This window comes from Harpia harpyja, chromosome 1 (assembly GCF_026419915.1).
Source record: "Harpia harpyja isolate bHarHar1 chromosome 1, bHarHar1 primary haplotype, whole genome shotgun sequence".
Lineage (NCBI taxonomy): Eukaryota > Metazoa > Chordata > Aves > Accipitriformes > Accipitridae > Harpia > Harpia harpyja.
This window is the reverse complement of record NC_068940.1, coordinates 69,154,477-69,179,927: the sequence shown is the minus strand read 5'-3', so window position 1 is coordinate 69,179,927 and position 25,451 is coordinate 69,154,477. Positions and strand designations below refer to the sequence as shown.

General features: G+C 38.5%; 1 protein-coding gene across 3 annotated transcripts in view; it reads right to left on the bottom strand.

Moving 5' to 3' along the window:
• Window positions 1-995: 995 nt before the first annotated feature.
• TBC1D5 (TBC1 domain family member 5) overlaps window positions 996-25,451 on the bottom strand; it is a 328,358-nt gene continuing 303,902 nt past the window's right edge. For all 3 annotated transcript variants that reach the window (XM_052798675.1, XM_052798656.1, XM_052798664.1), the window contains 3 exons: window positions 12,507-12,586; window positions 11,585-11,761; window positions 996-4,901 (listed from right to left, as the gene is read on the bottom strand). In XM_052798675.1, the coding sequence (XP_052654635.1) occupies window positions 4,608-4,901; window positions 11,585-11,761; window positions 12,507-12,586 (551 nt within the window). In that variant the 3' untranslated portion in view covers window positions 996-4,607. The remainder of the gene's footprint in view (window positions 4,902-11,584; window positions 11,762-12,506; window positions 12,587-25,451) is intronic.

Below are 25,451 nucleotides of genomic sequence, written 5' to 3'. Positions count from 1 at the left end.
TGCGACTGCACATGATGACTTAAGCAGCAGAGTTCCCATCAGGTCTCTGGAGATGCTTACAGGGTGTTTCATGTTGTCACCATGGAAGACAGTGAAAGTGTAAAATCAGTGGGATTTGAAGGATCAAATTCTTATCATTCCTAGAAATGGAACCACAGTGTCTTCCCTTTGCAGCTGATATATTTTAATGCTTCCTGCATCTCAGCATCAGCTAGGCTTTTGCAAGTTAAAGACAAAGATAGGGTTGCACAAACCTACCTGGCGTAGTCAAACAAGGTACACAAGTGCTACCTGAAGCACATTTTAGAAAATACTTCTTATACTTCATATATGTGTGGAGACAAATATAGCTTTTTGTATTTGGCAACATTGTTGTCCTGTTTCTGGTGTGGGGTTTTTTTGCTATTAATTTATTTATTTAAGCTACTGCTCCTCAGTTGCACTTACTTATTTCAGCAGTCTGGGACCAAATTTCTCTGATACAATACTACTGCTGTCAGCTGAGTTATTATTATTGGATTACATCTAGCTCACCGAAAGAGCAAAACCTGGTGAAATATTGAGTATATTATTATTATTATCCTAATTTTGACAGCGTTTGTGATCATGGCAAACTACGCTAGAAGCTCAGAGAAAAAGATGATTCCTGCTGTAAAGAATCTGTAGTTTAAGAGAGTCTCATGCTGCATCCCTTCCGGCTCATCGTCTGTTTCTAGGGTTATATGCTTTGCCTCTTGCAGGATCCTCCCACATAACTAAAACCTCCCTCACCATTTTAGCGGTTAAATATATTGCGAGCAGCAGGCAAACAAGTTGCCTGTGTGCACATTTCAAGTTGCTGTTTCTCTCATGACCTTCTTTCATGCTCTTTCATCTCTAAATTTAGCTAGCTACTGAAGTGGGAGTCTAGCAGATTCAGTGACACAGGAAACACTAATGCAGAGACTGCATATAATCACTCTTAAAAGAACAGCACAGATTATGAGACAGTGTAATTACTATTCCATAGCCAAATGAAGTTTATTTTATGAAATCGCACCTTTTCAAGTCTAATAAACCATTACAGACATTCACTCAAGACCAACACATGCAGCACAAAATCAAAAGTATTATTTAAGGGCTGACACCCAGAACTCAGAAATCTGTTCATGTTAGGATTGCTGTCCATATTTGAACAGGTGACACTGTAACTGCCAGGCACAAGTACACCTTAAATCTGAAATTTAATCTTTTAAATAGCTGCCTCAGTGCCATCTAATGAGGAGAACATACTGGAGAATGTGAAATAACATACTGAGTTTCAGAAAAGTACTGTACAGATACTGGCACTGTGACTGAGACACGATGATGTAACTATACCAAGTTTCATGAAATTGCAGAAAAGTTATACCACGTTAAAATCTGGTATGTCATTTTCAGATAGAATAAATATGGTAAAATAGGAAATGTTCTATGTTGTTTGGGTGAGAGAAATGACAAGCAGTTTTATTCCCTGGATCATATATATATAAAATCTGATTAAAATATTAATAATCTTTGTGCTTATATAGATAATGAGATAGTTTTAAAATTTTTAATAAGTTCTCAGAAATCATACTACCAGTATTCTAGTCAAAAAGTTTTCCCTCTTTTTTGAGAAAACAGCACAAGCACAGCCCAGAAAATTTGTTAATTCTCTCTTTAATAAAGCGGGCTAGATGTTCTTCCAGAGTAAAGATACAAAGTTCCACGACTAAATGAATACCCAGTCAAAATATGATACTGCCGTTCTGCAGTACATACAACTGACATGACATGCAAAAGACTTTAAACAGTCATAAATTACAGATGTGAGATACAGTACAACAGTCTCAGATACATATCTTAATCCCATATTAGGTTTCATCAGTAATTTGCAATGCATGTAATTTTTCTATCTGATTACTGTTATCCATGAACATTATGAGCAGGTCATCTTCAGAGAAAAAGAATAATCTTGTATTTTAAATGACAATTTCTTTCTCTGTATATTCTTAACATAACGCAAGACAGGGTGATGATTTGACATTTTGTCTAACTTACAAGTTTCTAACTTAATGAATATACAAAATTCTAACTATCTCCGCACTATGATCAACTATCAGAGACAACATATTTGAGATGTGGAAGGAAATGGTATAACCAAAGTAGATTCATTTACTGGAATTTGCTCTGATCTTATTTGTATAATCATCTCTTTGCTTCTGAAGACTTTTATCATATCCCACGGCATGATAGGCATTCAGCTCATCGGTATTCACTGATTAGTGAAAACTTGTTAGAAACTCCCCAAATCTTTATATACTTTTAGTGCTGTTTTAAAATATGCAGTATTAGAGATACAACTAACTTACAAAAATAAAAGAACTGTACAAATCACACTCTTCCATTGGCAACGAGACTGTTCAAGAAAATAGTAATGTGATCCCTGAAACAAACAACCAGAACAGAAATCAAAAGAATGATGCTTAAAAAAAATAAAAAAGAAGTAAAAACATTTTCTCCTGCCAAAGTACTGGAATCTTTGAAGGTTTATGTATCACAGAAGATAAAACTTTTCTCTCTGTCCCCAGAATATTTCTTTCCTCTTTCCATAGGTACTTCTTGAACAGATTCCCCTTTGTGGGTGGTGTGGCACAAGCCTTGCTGAATGAGTTAAGGCTAGAAAAGCTTGAAAGACCTAAATAAATCAACAGCCACCTAATCCCCTGGCAATCATGTAAAGTCAGGGAAATAAAATAAAATAAACCTGAAGACAGGCATGCATGCTGAATTCCAAAGTGATTTTCTATGAAGCTTAAAATTAAACCAAAATAAACATCTCTCCGAAATGTTATGCATTTAAGATCTTTCATCTAAACAGTCATCTGACTGTTCATATCACTCTGTCGCAGAAAAGTATGATGCTATGCCTGCTCATAACATTCTAGTATTTTATCATTTTACAAGGCACAAATAATCTCAGAAGAACTACATGGCGGCTTTTGAACATATAAGGATATGGCAGCTACCATGTAATTACATGACAATTATCTCTTCAGTTCAGCGACTGACACAGACCTTGTAAAATGTAAGACCAACAAACTACATGTCACCTCATCTTTGGAATATGGTACTTAACTCCATTTACAATTACAGACTAAGCAGCAAATAACTACCATTTCTTAATTCCATACAAACACAAGCTTTGCCATGCAATTATGAAGTTGTGGCATAGTATAATGTATATGTGTCTAAAAAGTAAATAATGCAATTTTTTTTTGCTGCTGTTATGGAGTGACTTTCTAGCATTCCTTCCTCAAGCTAGCTCTGTGTAGGTCCTGCAAGAGGAGGTGTCCACTCACCACCAGTCTCCTTTTGTGAATTCCAACAGAGTTTAAAGGGATCAGAGAGTACAAACCACTTCCCCCTTATCTACTTGAAAAAACTGTTATTAGATGTACTATGTACGTGATGGGAAAGAAAGACACTTTTCCATAGAATAACAAGTTCTAGAGTTAATTAGAAACTTTCTGTTGGTTAACGCTGCTGCACCATTATGTTTTTCTTGACTAGAAATCTGGAAATTGTATAGGAATATATGTAAACAGAGTCTATAGAAGATAATAGTAATGAGACATAAAGTGCTTTTAATTATGGACATTTCATTTCACTTTGCACCCTTCCCTGGTAAGTTATCATACTCAAGCTAGTTTTAGTTCAGCTGGCTCAGGTCTACACTATGAAATACTGTAATTTCCCTTGCACCTACTGTTTTAACCATGGTAGTCTCAGTAAAATAAAAAATAATTCATGCCAGAAGGAGTAAAAGTAGACAGATATAAAGAGGGAAAGAGGTGAACTGGAAACTCTCAAGGGGAAAAAAAGTAGGCAAAGGGAAATAAGGCTTTGTTATATAGGTCCCCGTTCTCAAGGAATTTGTCAGACATTCTCCTGTAAGACAGCGCTGAGGAACAACTACACAAACCTCTGCCTTGAACACACCTCAGGCTACTGCCGGATGAAAATGAAGAAACTAGGATTCCTCAACTGAGAACAAGCTTACTGCCAGGATGATGCTTTTAATCCTTCTGATATACATTCTCTACTTCTCTAATCACAGTCTCTGAAGAAACAGTACCCTTTCCTACTCAGAAAACCCAGTTGAGCATGTTTTGTAAAAGGACGATATTAAATCTAGCTTGTCTTTGCTGCTTCAGGTCTGATGCCAAGTATCTACACATTTCCTAATCCGTTATGGTACCTAGCACATACTATTCTATGTTTTGGGAAAGCAACTGTTCTATAGTAACAAAGCTCCTAAGTAAGATAAGCGTATAATTAAGAGTAACTGTATATTAGAACTGGGTTTTACTGGGTCTTTATTTAAGGCAGTTATTAAAAGGTGACTATTCTTTTTGAGAAGTTGCAAATTTGTGGGTTTTGGCTTTTTTTTTTTTTTTTTTTTAATTTAGGCTTTTTGCAGCAGAAATGGGTTACCTTTATCTGTTTTCTGTCCTTCTAATCCAAAGAACTATCCAGCCCGTGAATCATAGGAATTTGAGCTGAGTTGTAATGATCGACCTCCCAAACTCTCCCAACCTGTTTCTTTAGATGTCCAGTGGGCTGACAATAGCAAAGTCAGAATCTTTGCTGTTATTACTACTGTCGTCATCAGGGCTGGAGCTCAGGTTGCTGGAGGAGGGTGAAATGGAGCCCATCAGTGGGTCAGAGAATATCAAAGCTGAACGAGACGGAGCTTCTGGCTTTGCTGGTGCCTCCTTGCATGCCTGAAGGGACTGCGCTGGCTCCGGGACAGCACTTCTACTTCCTTCCTCTTCTTTGGAAACCATAATATAGTCATCAGCACTCTTGTTCTCACTGGTGCTCGAATCAGTCGTAGTCTGTGAGACAAAAGCACAGAAAGGACTTAAAGTTAGTACTACTTTTACCACTTAACGAGGTTTATGATGCATGTCAGTGATATACGAATGGGATAAAGGAATAATCATCCAAAAGTAGCAATGCCCAAATCAAGAAGTAAAAAATAAAGTGGGTATTAACTTTGGATGAAATAATTTATTTGTTATTTACAAAAGCATAAAACCTAACACCCTAAAAATACATTATTTGGTATAGCAGTCTTACATTTTTCATCATCATAGTGCATCCATGTAGCGATCACAGCAGCTAGGCATCTAATACATACATTAGAGTCATGAACATTTTCAGTAATTATATTCTCACTGCTATTAGTTTTCCACAGTAATTAATGCAGTACAGAGGAATTTTTTGCTGGTTTGCATGTACAATGGCATTTTGGAGCTTGTCAGGAGAATGGTTTGATATAAAATTTTCTAGTAAAACCCTGACCTGTGGAATCTGAGCCATACATAGATCTGGTTTAGCGTGCACCAGTTTGGGTTTGGCAGATCTGGGCTCCCAGGGCTTCTAGGCTTAGTGTCGTCGGGGATTTCCTAACTCTACCAAAAAACGAGGGTCTGGGAATCCCTCTTCTGTCTGGTTAGACCTTGGGAAATGTGTGTCCCTGAGCACTCAGGTAGTGGATCAAGACTACACATCAGTGTACCAGAAAACTCTCTATGAACTTGCAATCTTATATTCCAAATAGCCATATCCAGGAGGAAACCCAGTGTGATTTCTCACTTGTTGACAAATGGCAGCCTATTAGCTTGGCTGCAACCCAAATGGACAACACTTTGTTTTCTCCTGCAAGAGATGCATTCAACTTCTTGTATCTAGCGCTATGTTCCTATAACAAGAATATGACTGGTTTCTTAGCCGCTCTCTCACAAATTTTTTCAGAGTAATAACGCAACCTGCCAAGCAGCCTGTGGGAACAAGCATCCTGAGGTGGTGTGATATTGAAACCAATATATTTGACTACACTAATGCGAGACTGAGAAAAAGGAGAAGTAGAGGGGCAGCTGGAGAAATGTGTATGTCAACATGTGTGTCGACTACAAGCCCTTCAGCTGTGACCCTTTCACCAAACAAAAAAATGTAAATTCACTTTGGAGTAAAAGAGGATTAGGTACTAGTATGTAGGTATTAGAGAAAAAAAGACAGCAGTTACAAAAAAGAACAACAGGAATAATCTGAATGAGATAAAGTTAGACCCTCAGCACCGTATATAAAATTGGAGTATGGAGGTCATCACAAGTATCAGCAAGCCACAACTTGGGGTTACGGTATCCATGGCCTCCAGCAAAACTTACTTTGCCACATTTATTATTACAGCTGAAAACAATTTCCCATTGCGCTGGTTACCGATTATAGATCAGAACGTTCCTGAAGGGGAACTGTAGAGTAGCTCAGGGATCAAAACCCACCACTGATTACGAATGACTGTAATATGAAATGAGGGAGCTGGAAGTCTTTAGTTGTTATTTACACAGCCGTTAACAAGTTGTTAACAGTCACAAACAAGATAAATATCAGCCGAATGTGAAAATATGTTCAAATACAGAATTGAGACCTGTTCCCTTCCAAAATTTGTATGAACAAGGATTCAAATAACTGCCTGTGCAGTAAATTTTTAAAACTTCCTGTTTCTATAATTTTTAATTTTTTGTGTGTTATCTACATAGTATCTAGGTATAATAATGTTATATTATTATCTAGGTAGAATAATATGTAGTATTCTGTTTTGTAATTAACCCATTTTAATACTTTCTCAAATGGAAATATCTTAAGTCCAGAGTATTGGTTACAATTTTAAAGGTTACAAATTCCCAATGTAAGACAGTTGTCAAACTGGTAGAAATTTACATCTATTATTTTTTGATACTAATTCATTTTCCTCAGATGACTGAGTAAAATTCATACCAAACCAAGCAGATTGCTTTTAGAAGCATCAATCACTATCCTGTGCTGAGTGCTACCAAAATTGATCTCAAACTTCCTGATCTGTGCAGAACCAGGGTAGTTCAAATGTCAACAACTTCAGGCAGTTTCCACGAAGTTAAAAACAAACAGATCTATCCTACAAGGAGAGATACTTCACTATTTAAGGACTTCTGAGCTGAGACATCATTTGTTATTAATTAGCCGTTTGCTTTCATGTGGTCTGTTTGAAATGCTGATTTCATGAGCTGTCAGTCAATCAGCTGCCATCTCCAGGGGGCTGAAGACACAGGCAGCACACAACCGTGTCTGCTCCACCAACACTGAATCGTAGAATAGTTTGGGTTGGAAGGGACCTTTAAAGGTCATCTAGTCCAACCCTCCTGCAGTGATCAAGGACATCTTTAACTAAATCAGGTCGCTCAGAGCCCTGTCCAACCTGACCTTGAACATTTCCAGGGATGGGGCATCCACCACCTCTCCAGGCAACCTGTTCCACTGTTTCACCACCCTCATTACAAAAAATTTTTTCCTTACATCTAGTCTAAATCTGCCCTCTTTTAGTTTAAAACCATTACCCCTTGTCCTATTGCAACAGGCCCTGCTAAAAAGTTTGTCCCCATCTTTCTTATAAGCCCCCTTTAAGTGCTGAAAAGCCCCAATAAGCTCTCCCCAGAGCCTTCTCTTCTCCAGGCTGAACAATGCCAACTCTCTCAGCCTTTCCTCATAGAAGAGGTGTTCCATCCCTCTCATCATTTTTGTGGCCCTCCTCTGGACCCGCTCCAACAGGTCCATGTCTTTCCTGTGCTGAGGGCTCCACAGCTGGACACAGTACTGCAGGTGGGGTCTCACCAGAGCAGAGGGGCAGGACCACCTCCCTCGACCTGCTGGCCACGCTGCTTTTGATGCAGCCCAGGATATGGTTGGCCGCCTGGGCTCTGAGTGCACATTGCCGGCTCATGTCCAGCTTTTCATCCACCAGTACCCCCAAGTCCTTCTCGGCAGGGCTGCTCTCAATCCCTTCATCCCCCAGCCTGTATTGATACTGCGGGTTGCCCCGACCCGGGTGCAGGACCTCTCACTTGGCCTTGTTGAACCTCATGAGGTTCACATGTTAGTAGTTGCCTGATTTTGTAGGCACCCAGTGCAGCCACAAGACAGGGCCAGGTGAAGCTTTTTTGAGAGCTCTAAATGCCACCTTCAAAATTTCAGCACTTTGCCCCACCCCCCGCCCTGTACAACAGAAATTTACATTCCTTTAAACAACCACTGCTGCATAATTCACCTGGCTTCTTTCCACACTTCTATTTAAAAGCTCTCAGGGAACGCAGTACAGTCTCATTTTGCAAAATTATACACTTTATTATTCCGAGGTATCAAGACCACACTATTTCAGTCCTCGCAGCCCTCACATCTGAGGTGGCTCCACCTTGCGTAGGGTGACACAGATGTTACCTAGTGACACACTTGCCCAGCAAGATCAGTATTTTCCTCGCTGGCACCCCCAAGGATGCTAATGGGGTGTCTTCCTTTTGGCAGTGAGCCCCAGCAAGGGCCCTCCATCATAAACACTTCGCACTGGTGTTGCAATTTCCTAAATTCTGCTTCCAAAAATGTGCTCTTGTGCAGTTAAAAAAGCATCCTGCCCTTTAATAAAGGGAAAGGAAAGAAAACTACTCATCCCAATTTCTTGTCGTTAGTGTTGTGCTTTGCAACACTACTTTTCGGTCTACCCACACTTTTTGGTTCAGTTAAAGAGACCTATAGCTCACTGAAGTATCAGAGAAGCAGCAAAGCATAGATATTGACTCCAAAATGCTATAAAAGGGCCTCCTGTAAATGTTTGCCTATCCCTGGCATACATTGGTATTTTGGTACTGATATTTCCAGAGGTAAAATACCTCCTCCAATCTTCTTCTCCCTGTTTCTGTTTCAGGAAACTCATGCTGACGTGAACCATGTTTTCTCCCATCTGCTGCCACTACTGAATAAATGAAAAATGACAGAATTATACTTCCAGTAGCTTTGAAAGTTAACAACCTTACGCCCGTTGCCATATGGCTTCTCCAAATATTTTTTCCTGATGAATATCAGCTACTAGGACCAGGCTTATTTCATTTGCCTTCATACTGTGAATGAGTTAAAACTAACTGTAAGGATAAGATTCAAGAAAGCTTAGAAGAAAAGCAGCTCATTTTGCCTCCTTCTTTGAACAGACATAAAGGCAAGATAATGTGTTAATTATCATTCATTATTTAGCAACAGAAGCCTTCTGTTTGTCAACTGCATGCTGCTACCAAAGCCAAACATTCAAAAAAATGCTCTATTTCTTTCAGCCTTTATCTTAATTTTTTTGCATTTTAATTTTGCAGCTTTCCTTTCCAAAGAAGGGCTGTATCCTTATCATCACTTTCAAGAAAGGGATTTTGAGGCAAAAAAGAGGAAGAGCACTTTTTAAAAAAGTAAAGATGATAAATAATTTATACTTACATAATGACCAAGCACAAAAGACCAGATTTTAATCTCAATTACACAATAGCTACACCTGTAACTTTTCCAGCTGTCCTAGAAAATATCACTATAATTCCACCAGAGAAAAATCTCTACAGTATGTCACATCAAACAGAATTACATGTATTACCAAAGTTACTGAAAATGTAAATACAGTAAAATTTATTTCGCAAGAAATGTATTAAATGGTCTAGAAGTGGTTGGAATTTTTAATCCCCCTGCAGCTCTCAGTAAATACTCCGGGCTTGACCCAGGGCATCAGTGCAGCCCATTTTCTTCAGCAGAGCTAAAAGCCTGGGCCGTGGCCCGGTTTGGGCCAACAATTGACCACATCAATTAACAGTTGAATGTCACAGCCCACTAAACTCAGCAGTTTTATTTTCCCATGTTTTTATTAAAAGGGTTCCAAAGCTCTCCTATTTTTGTTTGATTTTAGACACAGCGGTTAAAGGTGATGGGCTCGGAAAGAGCACAGCCCATTGGGATACTAACAGTCCTCCTGGATTGCCGTTTCTAACCCTAATCTTTTCTCTTTCTTTCTGTCAAAGGGGCTGTTGCTCATTGTTGTAATTGGAACTTCCAGAAGATAAGAGGAGAGAAGGCTAATCTGTATGAATGTACTGTACCTCCAAATGTAAACCATGCAGTGCTGAAGCCTCATTAATACTCTGCAGGAGCTCAGATTGTACAACCTCTACTCATGTTGCTCATAGTTCGCTTACTAGCAGCCTCCGAAATCGTGGGACCCACCGACCCCTCTCTGTTCCTGTGGCTGGATGTATATACCCTGACTACACACTGGGGTAATAGGGTAATACCAGACCTCATTACACATCACCCCAAAAGTTTCCACTGGAAAGAAACCTGCACAGACCAGGCTTCACCTGCTCCACTCAATAATCAAAGTGCAAAGCCCAGCGCCTCCGCTCAGTGACACACTGGTGGTTCAGACCAGCATCTGAGTAAGGGCTTCTCCAGCACGAGTAGGGTCTGCACACACTCATACAGCATGTCATCATTTTATATGGTATTCTACCTTCAGTTTCTAGAATAAATCCAAGTAAAAATCATCAAAAAACTAGTATTTGCCATTTTGGCAAGAAAGCAAAAGGTACTTTGTATAAAACACTAGGAGATAAAGGGCAAAAATAGGAGGTCATTATATGAACACTCCAATATGCTATATCAGTTTAACCTATGGCTTTATTATGGCAGAAAGTAGTGATTGTAATGACAACAGCTAAACAAGCAATAGAAGCTATCTAGCAAAGCTTTGCTCTTTGAACCTGCCATTACCTAGTAAGAAAAAAAAATCTTGGTATTGCTTCTAATACTGAAATAAAATTAAAATATGATTTTTAACATAGAGTGTTCTGACTCAGGGGGATTGTGTGTAATAAATCAAAACGACCCTGTGTCATTATTTGAAAATGAATAAATATTTCCTGTAGTTCCTAAGTAAACTTGTCAAAAGTAAACTGATGGCAGACTCAGTTACGACTGCGAGGTGATAGTGCTGCCACTGATTTACAAGTGTGAGTATCAGTAGTGGGGTGGCAGACTTAACAGAACTCCGGTATAGAAATGTGCATGTACAAAAGTAATTGTTTCTAAGATCACATTTGAGTCAGACCGAGTCTAAGACAGAGGGACCTTTTAACATGAAAGGAAAATACCTCTTTTTGTGTATGAACTTGTCCTGTGACTGTATGCCTTGTATATGAAAACATTGTTTACTGATTCAAGGAGAAACTCAATACAATGGAGTAGAAGGTAAAAGCAACCACCTCGCTACTTCCTTTTTAGCACTGGCCATGAATACACTGCAATGCAGATAATCAGCTCTTACATAATGGGATTCTGAAGGACAAGGGCAATGAGAACAATCGTATGGAAACACTGCATATGGGAACATTTACCTCCAGTTTTTACATCTTTTTGTAGGAAATTAATCTGTGAATCTGAAAGAAGAACCCCCCCAAACACTGCATAACACTTAGACTTAAATATCTGTGTGTGGAGCATAAGGCTACAATAAAAATAATTGATGGGAGTAGGACAGAAGCTAGAGAGACACTTTTAACCATGGCTCCGTAAATACCAGGGATGCTGCTGTGTTCCCATGTTGTGTCTGAACATGCTAAAGGAAGTCTTAAAAAAATATAAGGCTAATTCCATCAATGTTCTGTTTGGGATGTTTTTATCTTACCTGTCGTCCTGAGACGAACTGTTGCTTTGTCATAACAGGTCCCTTTAGGACATCACCTGTCCCCTTGTTCTGACTGTTGGAACAGTAATGATCATCGGCTATAGTGATTTGCTCATTTTCTTCAGCTTCCAGCTGGCTCTGGTTGAAACGCAACGAACCTTTCAGGATATCCTTGATCTGTTGTTGAATGGGAGAGGAAAGGATGTAAGTTAGAAATTTGGAGGAATTCTAAATTTTCTAAAGCTCTGTGCGGCACGCTTTCATACACCATTTCCCCAAAATATTTGCTTTGAAGAGATAGGACGCAGATCAATATTCATATCTATATTGCTTAAATAAATAAATAGTAGTGGAATGTAGTTGTATCAGAGTCTGGAAAACAACTAGCCAAGAAATCTGAAGCAAATGAAACTGTTAAGATTATTCCCTACCTTGTTACAGGTTTAACATATGTCACATTGTTCCTCATAAAATGTATTTTGAAGGAGCAGAGGGCAGTATAATCAGAGCTACAGATGCTCAGCAGCATTCTCATTTTATGTACGCAGTATTTTTTCTTTTAATTCAATGACATTCAAGTGTCGTCGCATTGAAACAATGGGGCCATAGGCATGATTATTGCCTAGCATGTACATTTTGCATTAAGAAAAACGACGGTGTGGCTTAAGTCCAGAACTCGGTGTCTCACTGCCTCAGTTCTGGTTCAAGGCCTCCAGAACTTTTCAGGGAGCAAATACCATGCAAGTCATTTGAACTCTTTATAGCTGAGCTTTACCTTTTTAAATAAAAGTACACCACAATGCTTGATGCATTAGTATTAGAAAAACAGCTACAACAAGACAAAACAGCAAAAAGGAGGAAAAAAAGGAAGGTTTAATAGCACTGAAGGGTACAGGAAGGTTGAGCTAAGCAATAGTTATACCTGCTTCAAACCAGCCAAGGAAACCAGAATTTCATCCTCTTTTTCCAAGTGTTCTTGTAATATGACTTCCTGAATATTTCCTGCAACATCAATAGAAAAAAAAGGTGAAGAGAGAAAATTCCCTAAATAACCTCTACCATGCTGCCAACTTACCTCTGACTTATGCTCTCAAAACAAAACCCCGTGACCTGCAAACACAATTTCACACCCAGACCTAGAGGCTGACAACCTCTTTAGCTGTGGACGTGAGGCCAGCCCAAGCCTGGCACTGCTGCCAGGAGGGCCCCAGGAACACTCTGCTGTCGTGGGACTTCCACTGCCCCCGTGTACCAATGGACTCAGGCTATTACTGGCCCCAGAAGAAAACATCGGCCTCTGTGGCTAACAGAGTTACATACGTCTTTGAACCTGCAAATGCTTTGGAAAGCACTCAAGAACATTTATGGGAATCTGCTGCAGCTCACAGAAAGGGTTGGGGTAGGAGTGCAGCAATCTTTGTCTTGATCCCATGGCCACTGCAGATGTTAGAACACTCTTCTTCTTTAGAAAAAGACTGAAAGTTTCATTCCCTTTCCAATCCCTTCTTTTAGTTAAAAGACCCAGGGCTGAGCAAAACTCATTTGACAGGAAGAGCAGTGCAGTAGTGTCACTTCAGAAGAGTCCTGCCTTCTATACCTATAGCGCTGTCCTCCAAGCATGCATTTCAATACTCTGGTATACGGTGTTTGCAGGAGTCAAGGCTGGAGGCTGGCTAACACACCAGAGCTGGAGCTGTGGTGGTCTTCCCTGTGTCAGGGAAATCCCAGGCAATGCTGCAGTCCAAACCAGTCCAGAGAAACTATAGCTCCAATAGCTCTGCAGACTCTTTAAACTATGTCAGGTCCTTCTCTGGCCTCCTAGCTCCTACCTTCCTCCTCTTTAAGAAAACAGCAAAGATTCCTAGCGACAGATTTACAGAATGAGATGGTATCTGTCAACTGAAAATGACAGGATACTCTTTTGTGCCACTCCTGTCCAACATAGACAGAGCTGAGCTCAAATTCCTCAGTGACACTCATTTGGGCACAACGCTTTGCTGCTCTTGAATTTCTGTATCCCAGGTGCTTCACAATTAGAGCTTTGTACCATTAATCCACACCTGCATTGCATTTGTTTGTTTTTAAAAACATCCTACATGTTCAGGGCCCGAACCACTGAGAAGCCAAAACTGTGGTCACAGATTAGGCTGACACGGATGAATATGATGATACTGCCAACTCTGACACAACATGAAGTTTCAAGTAAAAGCATTAAGCAATTTGGCGTGAGTTTTGTGTTTACAGAATAAATAGCAAAAGAATGAGGGGTGGGAGACTGGACAAGAAGAAAGATTAAAAGCAGAGAGGTAGATTAAAAACTCACATATAAACACAGAAGTTTGAAATTGAGTGGGGACCAGAAATCAGTAATGGGTATAAATGAAGAATGGAAAGGGCAAAGAGGAGAGAGGATCCAAGCCTAAGCACTAAATGAACTGCTATAAAGAAGCATTCTGAAAAGTAGAAGGAATAGAAGAGGCTAGAGCCATGAAAGGCAATAGATGACAAGAGTCCATGAAAGGTGGTGTGATCAAGGTCAAGAGCAACAGTGGAGGTAGGATAACTCAGCTTTGCATAAGCAGCCTATCTGAACAAGGTGAGCCATGTTAACATTATTTAGCACTTACTATTTACCATATTACAATGGCAGTGTCCTGCAGCAATGAAGTCAAACATAGTACAATTGAACAATGTCTAGTATAAATTTAACATCAGAAAGACACTGCATTATGAAGGCTAGAAATAATATAAAACTATATATTTCTGCAAATACGTAGCATCATGAATTGAGGGAAAGCATAATTAACTCAATTTTACTTGCTTTTTTACACCTTACATCTAAATTGTCTAGTCTCTCAATTCAGTAAACGAAAGATATTAACATTTACTTACAAAATAATACTTTAGACCCTGCTTTCCATTGTTTAACAAACAATGCATGATTTACCACTTTTAAAAGGTCCAGAACTTGAAACACTAGAAGTCCAAAGTCTTCACAGGCAGGAAAGCAATGCTTAATAACAGCCTGAATCACTGAATTCAACTGTCTTTTCCATTTCTCAGCATTAGAAAGAAAAACATTTCTATAGTGTTTGATCCCCACATAAATTAAAACCATACATTAAAAAACTATGGTATGCATACTGACTAAGTGGATGGACCAAGAAAATAATTCAAAACAAACCTCCAACCTGCTGAAGACTAAATGAGGGAAATCTAAACAAATCAGGAAAATAAGAGTGAGAGAACAAAAGCTGAAAGGCATTCCACATGATGTGGAAATAACTACTATTATTTCTGTTCTTTAGAGATGTTTTATAAGTCAGTATTTCAAAAAAATGGAAAAGAATCTATCATCGCTACAAAAACCAGCTGTAACTGTGTTTGAAGAGCCAGTACATTGAGAAATTTCTAAGAACTTATGAATGGAACTATGACAGTTAGCCAGCAGTAAAAATTAATAAAAATGTTCGTATTATCACATACTTACTTTAGCAAGATTAATGCCAGATTTTAATATTAGTTTCAGAGGAAAAAAGATTAAAAGAGAAAAGGTTGGAAATGCAGCAAAATTTTCGAACACCGAACTGTTGAATTTCTCACATTTTTCCTTCAATTTGCGTTATCTTTAAAGTACAGTATGACATATGTCCTGGATATATAGGGATGGGATTTTAATCAGTTAAAATCACTAAAATGTATTTTGGAAAAATTTCCACTTGGAGTTTGCGCTAAGACACAATTTTGGACTCAAAGAGCACACTTCCACTTAACCGAGAAAAATGTCCCAAGATGCAAATCACTGTAATCAGCCACTCTCCCCCCCAGTAAGTAACAGTTGTGGCATAAGGGCATAAATCAAGATGTCTTTCTCTAGTACAATGAAACAGAATGAAGGTTTCCCTGTGGAATTGGCAATGGATCTTCCTTCTTCTTAAATATGCCCTTGAACTGCACATGGCTTCTAAACTACTACCCTCATCCCTTTCGAATGCAAAGTTTATTATCTACCAGATAAGTATGGAACCCAAATTTATCAGTGCTTATTCTTTTTCCCTGGCTAATGAGAGGAATTAAAAAAAAAAGTCCTTAGAAGAGAGAAGGATATGGGCAATGTGATTTTGCATGAGTGCCTCCTTGATCACATCCTCCTGCTGGGACCACCCTTCGCAATCCATGTGGACTGGAAGCAGAAGTGGGAAGAGGAGGAGGGATGGCAAGCAACTCAGCGCCTACATGCGCAGCCACACTCCTGTGGATGGCTGTGCCAGGGCTCAGCAGTCCTCACCTAAAGGACTTTCATCCAAGCGCCTTCGCACTTCTGGGGGGACCTCACAGGGCAGTCAGTTGCTGAGATGAACTGGGAAAGTAAGCTGTCAAGTGCAGACAAAAGCTTTTCATTTTACCCTTCTGTATCTCAAAAGATACCCTTGTAACCATAAATACTTTTAAAAACACTAGCTCTGTTAAGAGTGCTAGGAAGTGTATTTGAGATGATATTGCTCAGCTGAAGGACTTTTACATTAAGCTGAGATGTATCATTTAATTAATCTTCCTTCATAGGAGATGTAACTGTACTTTGAGAGAAGTGCTTTATGTATATAAATGAATTGGCCATATATTGATTTTTTTCCTTATCTGATGCTCTATAACAGTACCTCACAGCTTTAATTTTTTTTTTCATAAAATAATAACTATCTTAAAAAAAACCAAACCCGCAGATGTCAACTAGGAACTGAAAACACCTTCCTACCTGTAAAACAAACACTGATACAGTGATTCAAACAAATTGATTATGTGATTTCCAGATTATTCAAAACTGAGTTCAGTTTGATTCTATGCTATAAATGTCTATCTCATTGGGAGAGCTGTTGTCATTCAAAAGTTAACAAGATCCTATGGTACTTAGAAGACTAAAGCTAAGGTCAAATATTTCTGGCTACCTTTTTTTTGTTTTTTTTTTTTTTCTTTCATCATGATTTCATTTAGCTGATGCCAAATGCTTTCTGCAGAAAAAGAAAATATTTCTGGTTCAGTGAAATTCTTACCAGAGGAAAACAAAAGGTGAATTTTGCAACCTGTCACCTGGTGGTGGGAGCACTGCTGTGAGATGTAGGAGATCCCAGACAACCATTACATGATTCTGGATTTGTTTCAACGTAGTACTAACAAACCTCTAAGTTTCACAAAATGAACTGTCATACCATAACTCTACTCTTGGCTAAGCCTCAGAAATACTGGAGCTGTAAAACTAGTTGTTCTCTTCAGAAGTCAGCAATGTTATCCACTATTATTGCTGCCCTCAAACAAGACTCACAATCCCAGGGATGCCTTTTATATAACTGATTAATTTTGGGTACTTACTGGCAAATGAGCAGATTCATTTAAGTTTGATAGATACTAGATCAGAAAGTCAATAACTACTTCCTCAGTGAGACTATGATCAGCTGCCTTGATATACTTCAAAGTCAACTATAACTAAAGAGGATTAACATGGAAGTGATTGCATTCTTGTTCTTCTTTTCTACAAGATATAAGAAAACAATGTATCAAGTAGTGATTTGGGCAGCAACAGTTAAAACAGCTAAAAATTACGATGAAATATATCTTTCATTTGCTCTTACAGTTATCCCAAATTGTAAGTAAGTTCACATGCAAACTCACTGTAGAAGTATTTTTTAAAAACTTCAAGATTTCTATATTTCCTCTCCCTAACTTAATTTCTAAAATTTAAACTGAAGACATGCGATCATCCTCTGTACAGAGACGAAAGAGGAAAATAATCCACAGCAGCTCCTAGCAGGAAAATTAGAGAAGGCTTATGCTCTTTGATGACTGAACTGCTACATATTGCATGATGGTGTGTGCCGTCAATGCTGAGTTCCCTAGCCAGGGAAAGAAGCTGTTCAAAAGTTTCCTCTCTGAATGTGGAAAAGCTGTTAGGCTTGGCCTAATTTTAGAGGCTTATTAAGTAAACTAACTTTCACTGAAAATTTTGCCTGCATTCAATACAGATTCTGCAAGAAACCCACCCAGAGCTGCGTTAAATGAGTGGGAAAACGAGGCTGTTGTAGACAAGGTCTTCTTGAGCATCCCTTCATGCCTGTCCATCTGGAAGACAGACCTGCACCTCTTCCCTTCCACCAGAGAAGCGGGAGATACGCAGAGCTCCAGCCCTGAAGGATGAAGGCACAACACGGACTTAACTTTATAGCGACACAAAATCAGATGGAGGTGGAGAAAACAGAACCTGGGAATAACTTTAATGTCCTTGTTCTCTTAGGTTGTTTTCTCTTGTACTGCTGCCTTTTTGCAGGGCATCTCTCTTCCAATGATTTCTATTTTAAGCTGGTCTCTGTGGGGCCTTTCCAGGAAGATGACTCCTGCTGAGAGGAGCTAACTCAAAATAGCTGCAAGCTTTATTACGAATGCTGCCTTTCTACTACTAGTTCCTGATCAATGACTTGTGAACAATCAACAGTGCCAGAATCATGTTTTTTCACCCTTGCTTCCCACTACTGAGAAGACAGCTCAAACTCAGAATGCAAAGGTACCCTCCCATTGCCACGGGGCGTAAGGGGAGAACTGAGTGTATTACTTTACCTCCTTATTTTTCCAAAAAAAGGAAAGCAAAAAAATCCCAAGGTTCCCATAGATGTCGAGGCACAGTCAACTCTCTGGACTCACATTCCAGTCCTTTTGTATGAAAGTTTTTATGAAATTGGGGTTTATAGAAAATGCTTCCAACATTTCCTGCACAGTATACCTGCGATAGTGAGACTGCTTTTCACCAACATGAGAGGGCTGGAAGGATGGACTGGGAATTTAGCTTCTGATAATAAATTTTTCTCTCTTTCCACAACAAATACTTCTTTCCTACCTGAACTTGATCTGACTTTGAGTAGGAAAATGTGCTCTCTCCTTAAAATTGGACAGAAAAATCTAGAATTTAATAGTGGTTTGTGGCCTTTCCAGAAAGACTACACTGTATGACATACATAGTGACATTGCTTTTTAACAATGCAGCTTAGGAAGTTTCCAAATACTGCATTTTCTTTCCGGCATTAAAAATACAAATGAAAGGAGTTAAATTTCCTTCTCAAACAATAGAGTTTGTGATCTAAGTGTTGATGTAGGCAACTCCACTAAGTCATCTAGCTTTCATTTACCTATCTCACTGTGAATATCAACTCTTATTGTAACAATTATGCATTACATTAAAAGCATCGCTTAGCAACATTTGAGTGTTAAAGAATTTAAGGATCTTAAAGATCTGAAGTATTAAATTCTTTGTGAAGTATTGCATTCTTTAAAACATTTATTTTAATCTAAATTATGTATTTATATAGTATATACTTCTGATTCATGTGCCATGTGTGGAGCACCAACACTTTATCAATATTTAATGTCTGGTAATGCTTGTGATGTCAGAGAAATATGTGGTAAAAAGTCACCAACCATCAACTCATAGCAATGCACAGAATCGCAGACGTACAGAAAATGAGGTTGGTAGGGTCATGAAGTCATTTTGTCCATCCCTTGGTCAAAGGCAAGATCAACTCTTAACTATGAACTCTAATTTACACATGATAAGAAAACTATGCTTCACATATACCTTATCCATGTTACCAGGAGAAAAGTATATTCCCAGGCATCCTGTGCTTTCAAAGAGAATATAAAAGAGCACAGGCACTGTGCCTCCCATGGCAGAGCGTGCTCTTCCTATGAAGGGCTAATTTTTTTTGAGAAATTTTAGCCCTGATGGTCATGATAGACTGTACCATCCCACACTCCTTACATGAATGTACAGTGCTTAACAATCCACAGTGCATTGTTAAGACAAATGACATCTGTGTAGTAGCTATCATGTGCTCCATATTCCCCCATCTCCATTCTGCTCACTAAAACTCTTTACCCATGACTACAAACACCTACTAGGACCACCAGCCTCTGAGCACCTCCAAGCAACTTATTTTTCTTAAAGTTCAAAGCAAGTTTTTTTCTCTCTCTTCTGCAGAATTGTTCTCTTCCTGTTGCTGTTTACATTCACTAGAAATAGAAAAATTACTCTGGTGTGAAGTGACAAGCAAATGAGAATTTGTTCTGTGTAAGTGACAAACTTAATAGCCATAAGAAATTGAAACCTTTCCTAAGGGGAAACTATATGTTTTCACTTCCTTATGATCTAAACACTTCATACTGCAACAGATTGCAGACATTACATGTTAAAATTGCTATGGTTGTGTAAAAGACAGTTATTGTAGATCATGTAGAGATTCCAAAAATATAAGGTTTTCTACTTGTTGTATGGCTGAACTCATTAAAACGGTTTCTGATTTTATGAGCAGAATGATTTACTCAAATACTGTTGCAGTAAATGCTACATAAAAACCTGGATAGATTGAGAGTTTTGAAAGCAAACATCCATAAATGCCTGAAATTCCATTTAAAACATTCTTAAGGGATTTTCTATGATGCATGTCATATATAGAATAAATGACAACAAACTGTGAAAACCGTTTTTTAAGTTTTCTATGAGATCATTTTCTCCAGTATAGAATTATGATATTATCTCAACCTGTGTTAAGAAACACTTCTGAATGTATCACCATGTATTTTCCTTTAATTGATCATTGTTTGGAGTTTTCCTTATCTGTATGAAAAACACTGTTGCAGTTATTAGTTTCTACTGTTCTGTCAACCTAATTGCTTAACGGTGAGGACTTATGGAAACAATTAAGCATACAAATTATTTCATTCCAGTTAGTTTTAGTGTTTGACCTGTGTGGAGAAACTCGTGTGATGTCAAAGCATTATGCATCTGGTTATTTCTGTGTGTAAGAGAAGTATACCTTGTTGCATTTTATGCTCTTTTCCACTGTAAAGACTTTATTATAAAAGGCTACTGTTGCATACTTTATTCTTGAAAGATTGAGGGTCAAAGAATGTACATTAACTCCTCAGAAAAATTCTACATTTTGGATCAGGTACATCAACATTAAATTGTTTAAATATTTACCTGGTTAATTGATATTTAATAACCACAACTGAATAACTTGTATTGAGGGTGTATGTCAATTTTAGTCTGTGCAAGTTTTGCCTATGTAAATAGCAATGCACTGGACAATTATTGGTTAAAATATTGCATGCAAAAGGTTAGTTTACATTTCTCGATTAAAAAACATCCACAGTTTTCTGTGCTATGAAGCTGGTGAATTGTGCTGCCAGTCAGGAAAAAAAGGATGTTGCAACTTATTTCAGATTAAAATCTACAGAGTACTCATAATTTAAGTCTTGGATAGTTGTTTCTTCTGAGGTGAACTGAACATCAATGAAGACAACTGATACTGACACAGGAGATAGATCGTATATACATCCAATACACGTTACTGATGTAATTATTGTGGCTGCTGCTCAGTAAATAGTATGTTTCCCACAGCTATGCTAACCTGGAAGAAAAGCTAAAGCATCAAAACTGAAGACTATTCTTTATTAGGAAGGAATATGCAGTTTGAAACAGCTGCTTTCAATTTTCAAGTAGTGTACACAAAGAAATTATGGATCCTGACTACAGCTATAGGACTTTTCAGTTCTCTTTAAGGATAGAAGTTGATATAGCAAAGACACCTATTTGAAGTGCCATCTCCAGGAGTTAAGGAAGAAGGAATGGGGCTGATTTATAAATCTCACTGTATCATTCAAACTATTTTGTGTTAATCACTCACACGTATAACTTTTTTTTGGTAATTTTTTGAGACTTTTATGATTACCCTGTGATTATTCCCTCATTGAAGAAATCTCAGTGTATTAACTATATTCTCTCTGTTCATTACAAACTTTTGTTTCTAACCTATGGCATTTCTGTTATAGAAGAACATACTAGGGTCAAATGTGCCATGAGGAGATGGGGCAGTACTCCTAAAATCAGTGTCATGCTATTACAGACTTTTTTAAGTATCCATGGAGTGTATTTCAGTTCTGGGTAAGACAACTGCAATTTCTATTTCATTGCCTGAGAAGTCGGATGTCAGAAATGAATGAATTGTACAGTACATCCATTCAGTAGTGTCCAGTGTTGCACATGAAACTGTTTTGCCTCTTAGGAGAGACTTTGACCTAAACTGGTTTAAAAAAACCAGAGATACTGCAAGCCCTGAGACATATTTGTATCACTGAGTCAGAAGTCCTTAGCAGCGGATTACTGACAGTAGTGCTGGTTTTGTGCCTGGGTTATAACTGAAAAGCAAGTCAACCCAAGCTGTGAAGTGTGGTTACATTCACGTTAATAAAAATAATCAGAAACGCACGTTAAAGAAAAGCAATTTTCCTCTGTTTGCCTTAATTTTGTTCCCTGCACTTTTGAATGTCTTGCACAGGTTTGATAAATGTACTGATTTTCTGTTTGCTACCTCTGTACCGTTTAGAGTCAGGCTGCTGCTCTGTTCTGAAGATGGGGACTTTTCCATGTCACCTAGTCCCTCTGCCTACTGCAGTCCTCTTCAGTGAAAACAGTTGTTGTCTGGAATCATTCACGTAGCTCTGTGCCCTTCCTTTAATGCTGCCATGTATTCTGAACGTGACAGGCAACCACGACAGGCTGAACAAAGTGTGAAGAGTGAAGGAACGTATCACACGTGCTCCTGCTCACCTGGTTGGTTACAACATAGCTATAATGATTTAAATTAAAGGTGGATCTTGAAGAATATAATAATAAGCAAATCGGTGACTATGGTAAGGTTCAGCTACAATAGTGCCAAAGATCTTCATGGAAATAATGGGAAATTAACAATTCAGCCATGCCAGAATTTAGCTTCTGCCAAGGTTTTATTCCTCTAAAGCTGACATCAGAAGATAAACCAATGCCTAAGAGATGCTGGGAAGGAAAGGGTGGATTGTCAGCGGCAGGGAGATGTTCACCACACAAATGGAAGGAAGTAAGAGGCCAGTGGAAGTAAACATTGTAACAGGAATTCACTGAAAGTTTCAGGGAAAGCTGTTAATTAGGTGATGATGGGGTGCATAAGCTTCATTATTTTAATCTTCTCCTTTTCATACAGACTACCAGGATGAAAGCATCTGTAGGTGCCTAGCACAGTTGGACTTTCAGGACTGGCACAGTTGTAGAAAGAAAGTAGCTGTCTATCAGTTGAACTGTGTGTTTTTGACCTTAAGAGTTATGCTCAAGGGACAAAAAGGTGGTTAAAATTCATGGGGCATGAAGAATTACAATTTTATTCTTCCTACATATATATATATATAGCATGACCAGAAGTGAGAGTCTGAAAATCATGCTATACAACAAATATTTGTTTCCCAGTAACCATTCCTGTATTCAGTTCAATAAATTTGTTAATGTTCTTTCTTTATTTATAAGCTGTTTTTATAGGTTATTTTACATCATTGTTCTTACCCAAAGGAGCGATCCCCTTAGACGCATGGGGCTATGTTTGATGTGGCCTTTTTTTTACTTAGAACATTTATAATCACACTGGGTTTACAAACTATGGATTATTTTATTTATGTCCCAAGCATAAGAGAACTCATTTAATGCACTTACTTACTCAACAAATGCTAAAGTGTTTCATTTCAACCCAGGGCAGCAGAATAATTTCCATTTCATTTCATCCTTACAGAAATGTCATAACCTTTCATCTCATCACATGATACGTAAAACAAGAATTCAGTACTATCTTGCACACATTTAACAAGTACTGCATCCAGATCTATATTGGGTGATATATCAGCCCCTAAATAATAAGCAATTAAGTGAACTTTCTCCTCTCCCTGCCCCACTGCAAATGATCCTTATAATGAAATGCATCCTTGTAACAGTTGCATTGACTGTTAAAAGAGGGATGGATGAAGTCAGTCTAATTAAGCCTTTAAAGGTGCTATTTCACACAATAACTAAAATTATACTGGCAACTATATCCTGTAAGTTTTTATTCCTCTATTTTTGTATTTTTCCTTCCTTGCCCACGGTGTTTGCAATAATCACAGTGAAAAGGTGGCTTTGAACTGTGTTTAGTAAGTCTTCCAAATAATATTTGTCTGGGAGATGTCAGGCAGTGTAAGTGTAAGTGGCCATGGCAGGGACACATCCTGTGATCCCATCCAAAGAACTCTCAAAAGACTAGCTTGCTTTTTTTTTTTTTTTTTGTTACTGTGATGCCATAACTTCTTGGCATTTTGTAAATATGTACAGTTATCTACAGGTAATCTATGAAAGCCAAGAGCTGACATGTAATTCTAGTGGCAGAATGCCGCTGGTGTTTAGAAGAATGGGGGATGAAAACTTCACTTTTCCACATCCCTTCCATAATCCACACTGGAGGGGCAGAGATGTACCAGAATACTGGTGAAGGACATCTTACAGTTAGCAAAGTCACATTAGAAAATGCACTGTAAGGAGAAGCCAACCAGCCCTGTACGGGTAGCTCAGAGAAGGATTTATTTGCTTTGGCTTAGCGGAGCCAGCATGCTTAAGCATAAACTTACTAGATGCGGGTCAGAGCCAAGAGGTTTTTGTGATGTTGCCTCCAAGACAAGAAGTGATTGAAAAACCTGCATACTGAGCAACGTATTTCTGAGACCCACCTGAATATCTCTCTAGCAGCTGGCTCAAGTTTAGCAGTACCAGTATGAAGATGAAGTTAATAAAACCAGGCAGACTTATGTTTCTTCTGTGTAATTGGGTACCTTTGCACCTATTTCTAGGGTGTTGTGCTGAACCCTGTGAGCTAACTCTTTGTGGAGCTGGTACGAATCCACAGGGCTTATTAGCTGAGGTTCTGTGCTGTGAGAAAGCAGCTAAATTGCTTCTCAATCTCAGCTAGATGAGGAAGCAACCTTCTGCATTTACATAGTGCTGCCCTTAAGCAAAAGCAAGTGTGGAATGACCTTAGTTTCTCTACTTTCATAAGCTGATAAATTGCCCATCAAAAAAGAATAGTTTCTATATAAAGATCCCCATATCCAAGTTAATACTGAACCAATGTTCCTTTAAATTGCCTCTCATGAAAAGGACTTCCTGTACTACATGTGTAATTATTTGGTAAACTTTCACACACTTGGAGGTCTGAAACTATGCCTCTGTTGGAAACAAATGGTAGGTTCTTCTGTCTTAAGAGAACAGTGATGGATTGATTCCTCTTCCTTATAAACAGATGATATTTTAAAATTCAGCGCTCTTCTCTCTGGAACAAAACTGGCAAGCTTACAAACATCCTTCACAATCTCTCATATTAGTACTAGCCTATGGAGGATTGATAGTTCTCCAGGGTTTTCATTTACTTTTTGTTAAGAGGCTGTGCTTTAATCCTGGGCCAGTGCCGACATGGTCCAAACCCTAAAGCCACTAGAATAGCATATGGTGTCAGATGGCAGTGTTATTAACTGGTGTCACTTGAACTGCCATTTAACAGCGCTGTGCTGCCCTGAGCCTGGGCCATAATGAAGCTTTGCTCTTTGAGACCCTCCAGATTGACTTCATGTTGAACTAGTACCTCAAACTCAGTTCCATGTCAAATGTGAAGGACAAGTGAGGAGCCTTCCAGCAGATACCATGGGGCCTTTTGAGTGATGTTTGGGTGCATGCCTCTTAGGCAAATTATTCATGATCTGCTCTAAGACATGAGACAGAGGTCATGTTTACCAGGGAAAACATTCTTCTGAATGCACTTGCTAGCTTGATGCTTTTCTTTCCACATAGTGAAAGAAGGGAGGAAACAATAAAAAATCTTCAAAAAGTAAATAACATTATGACAGGTTATAATATTGTAATACTTAACTGGTATATTATGGCTTTCTGAATCATTGAGCCTTGAGGTATTTATGTGCACTAACAGGAAAGTACCTCACAGAAAGA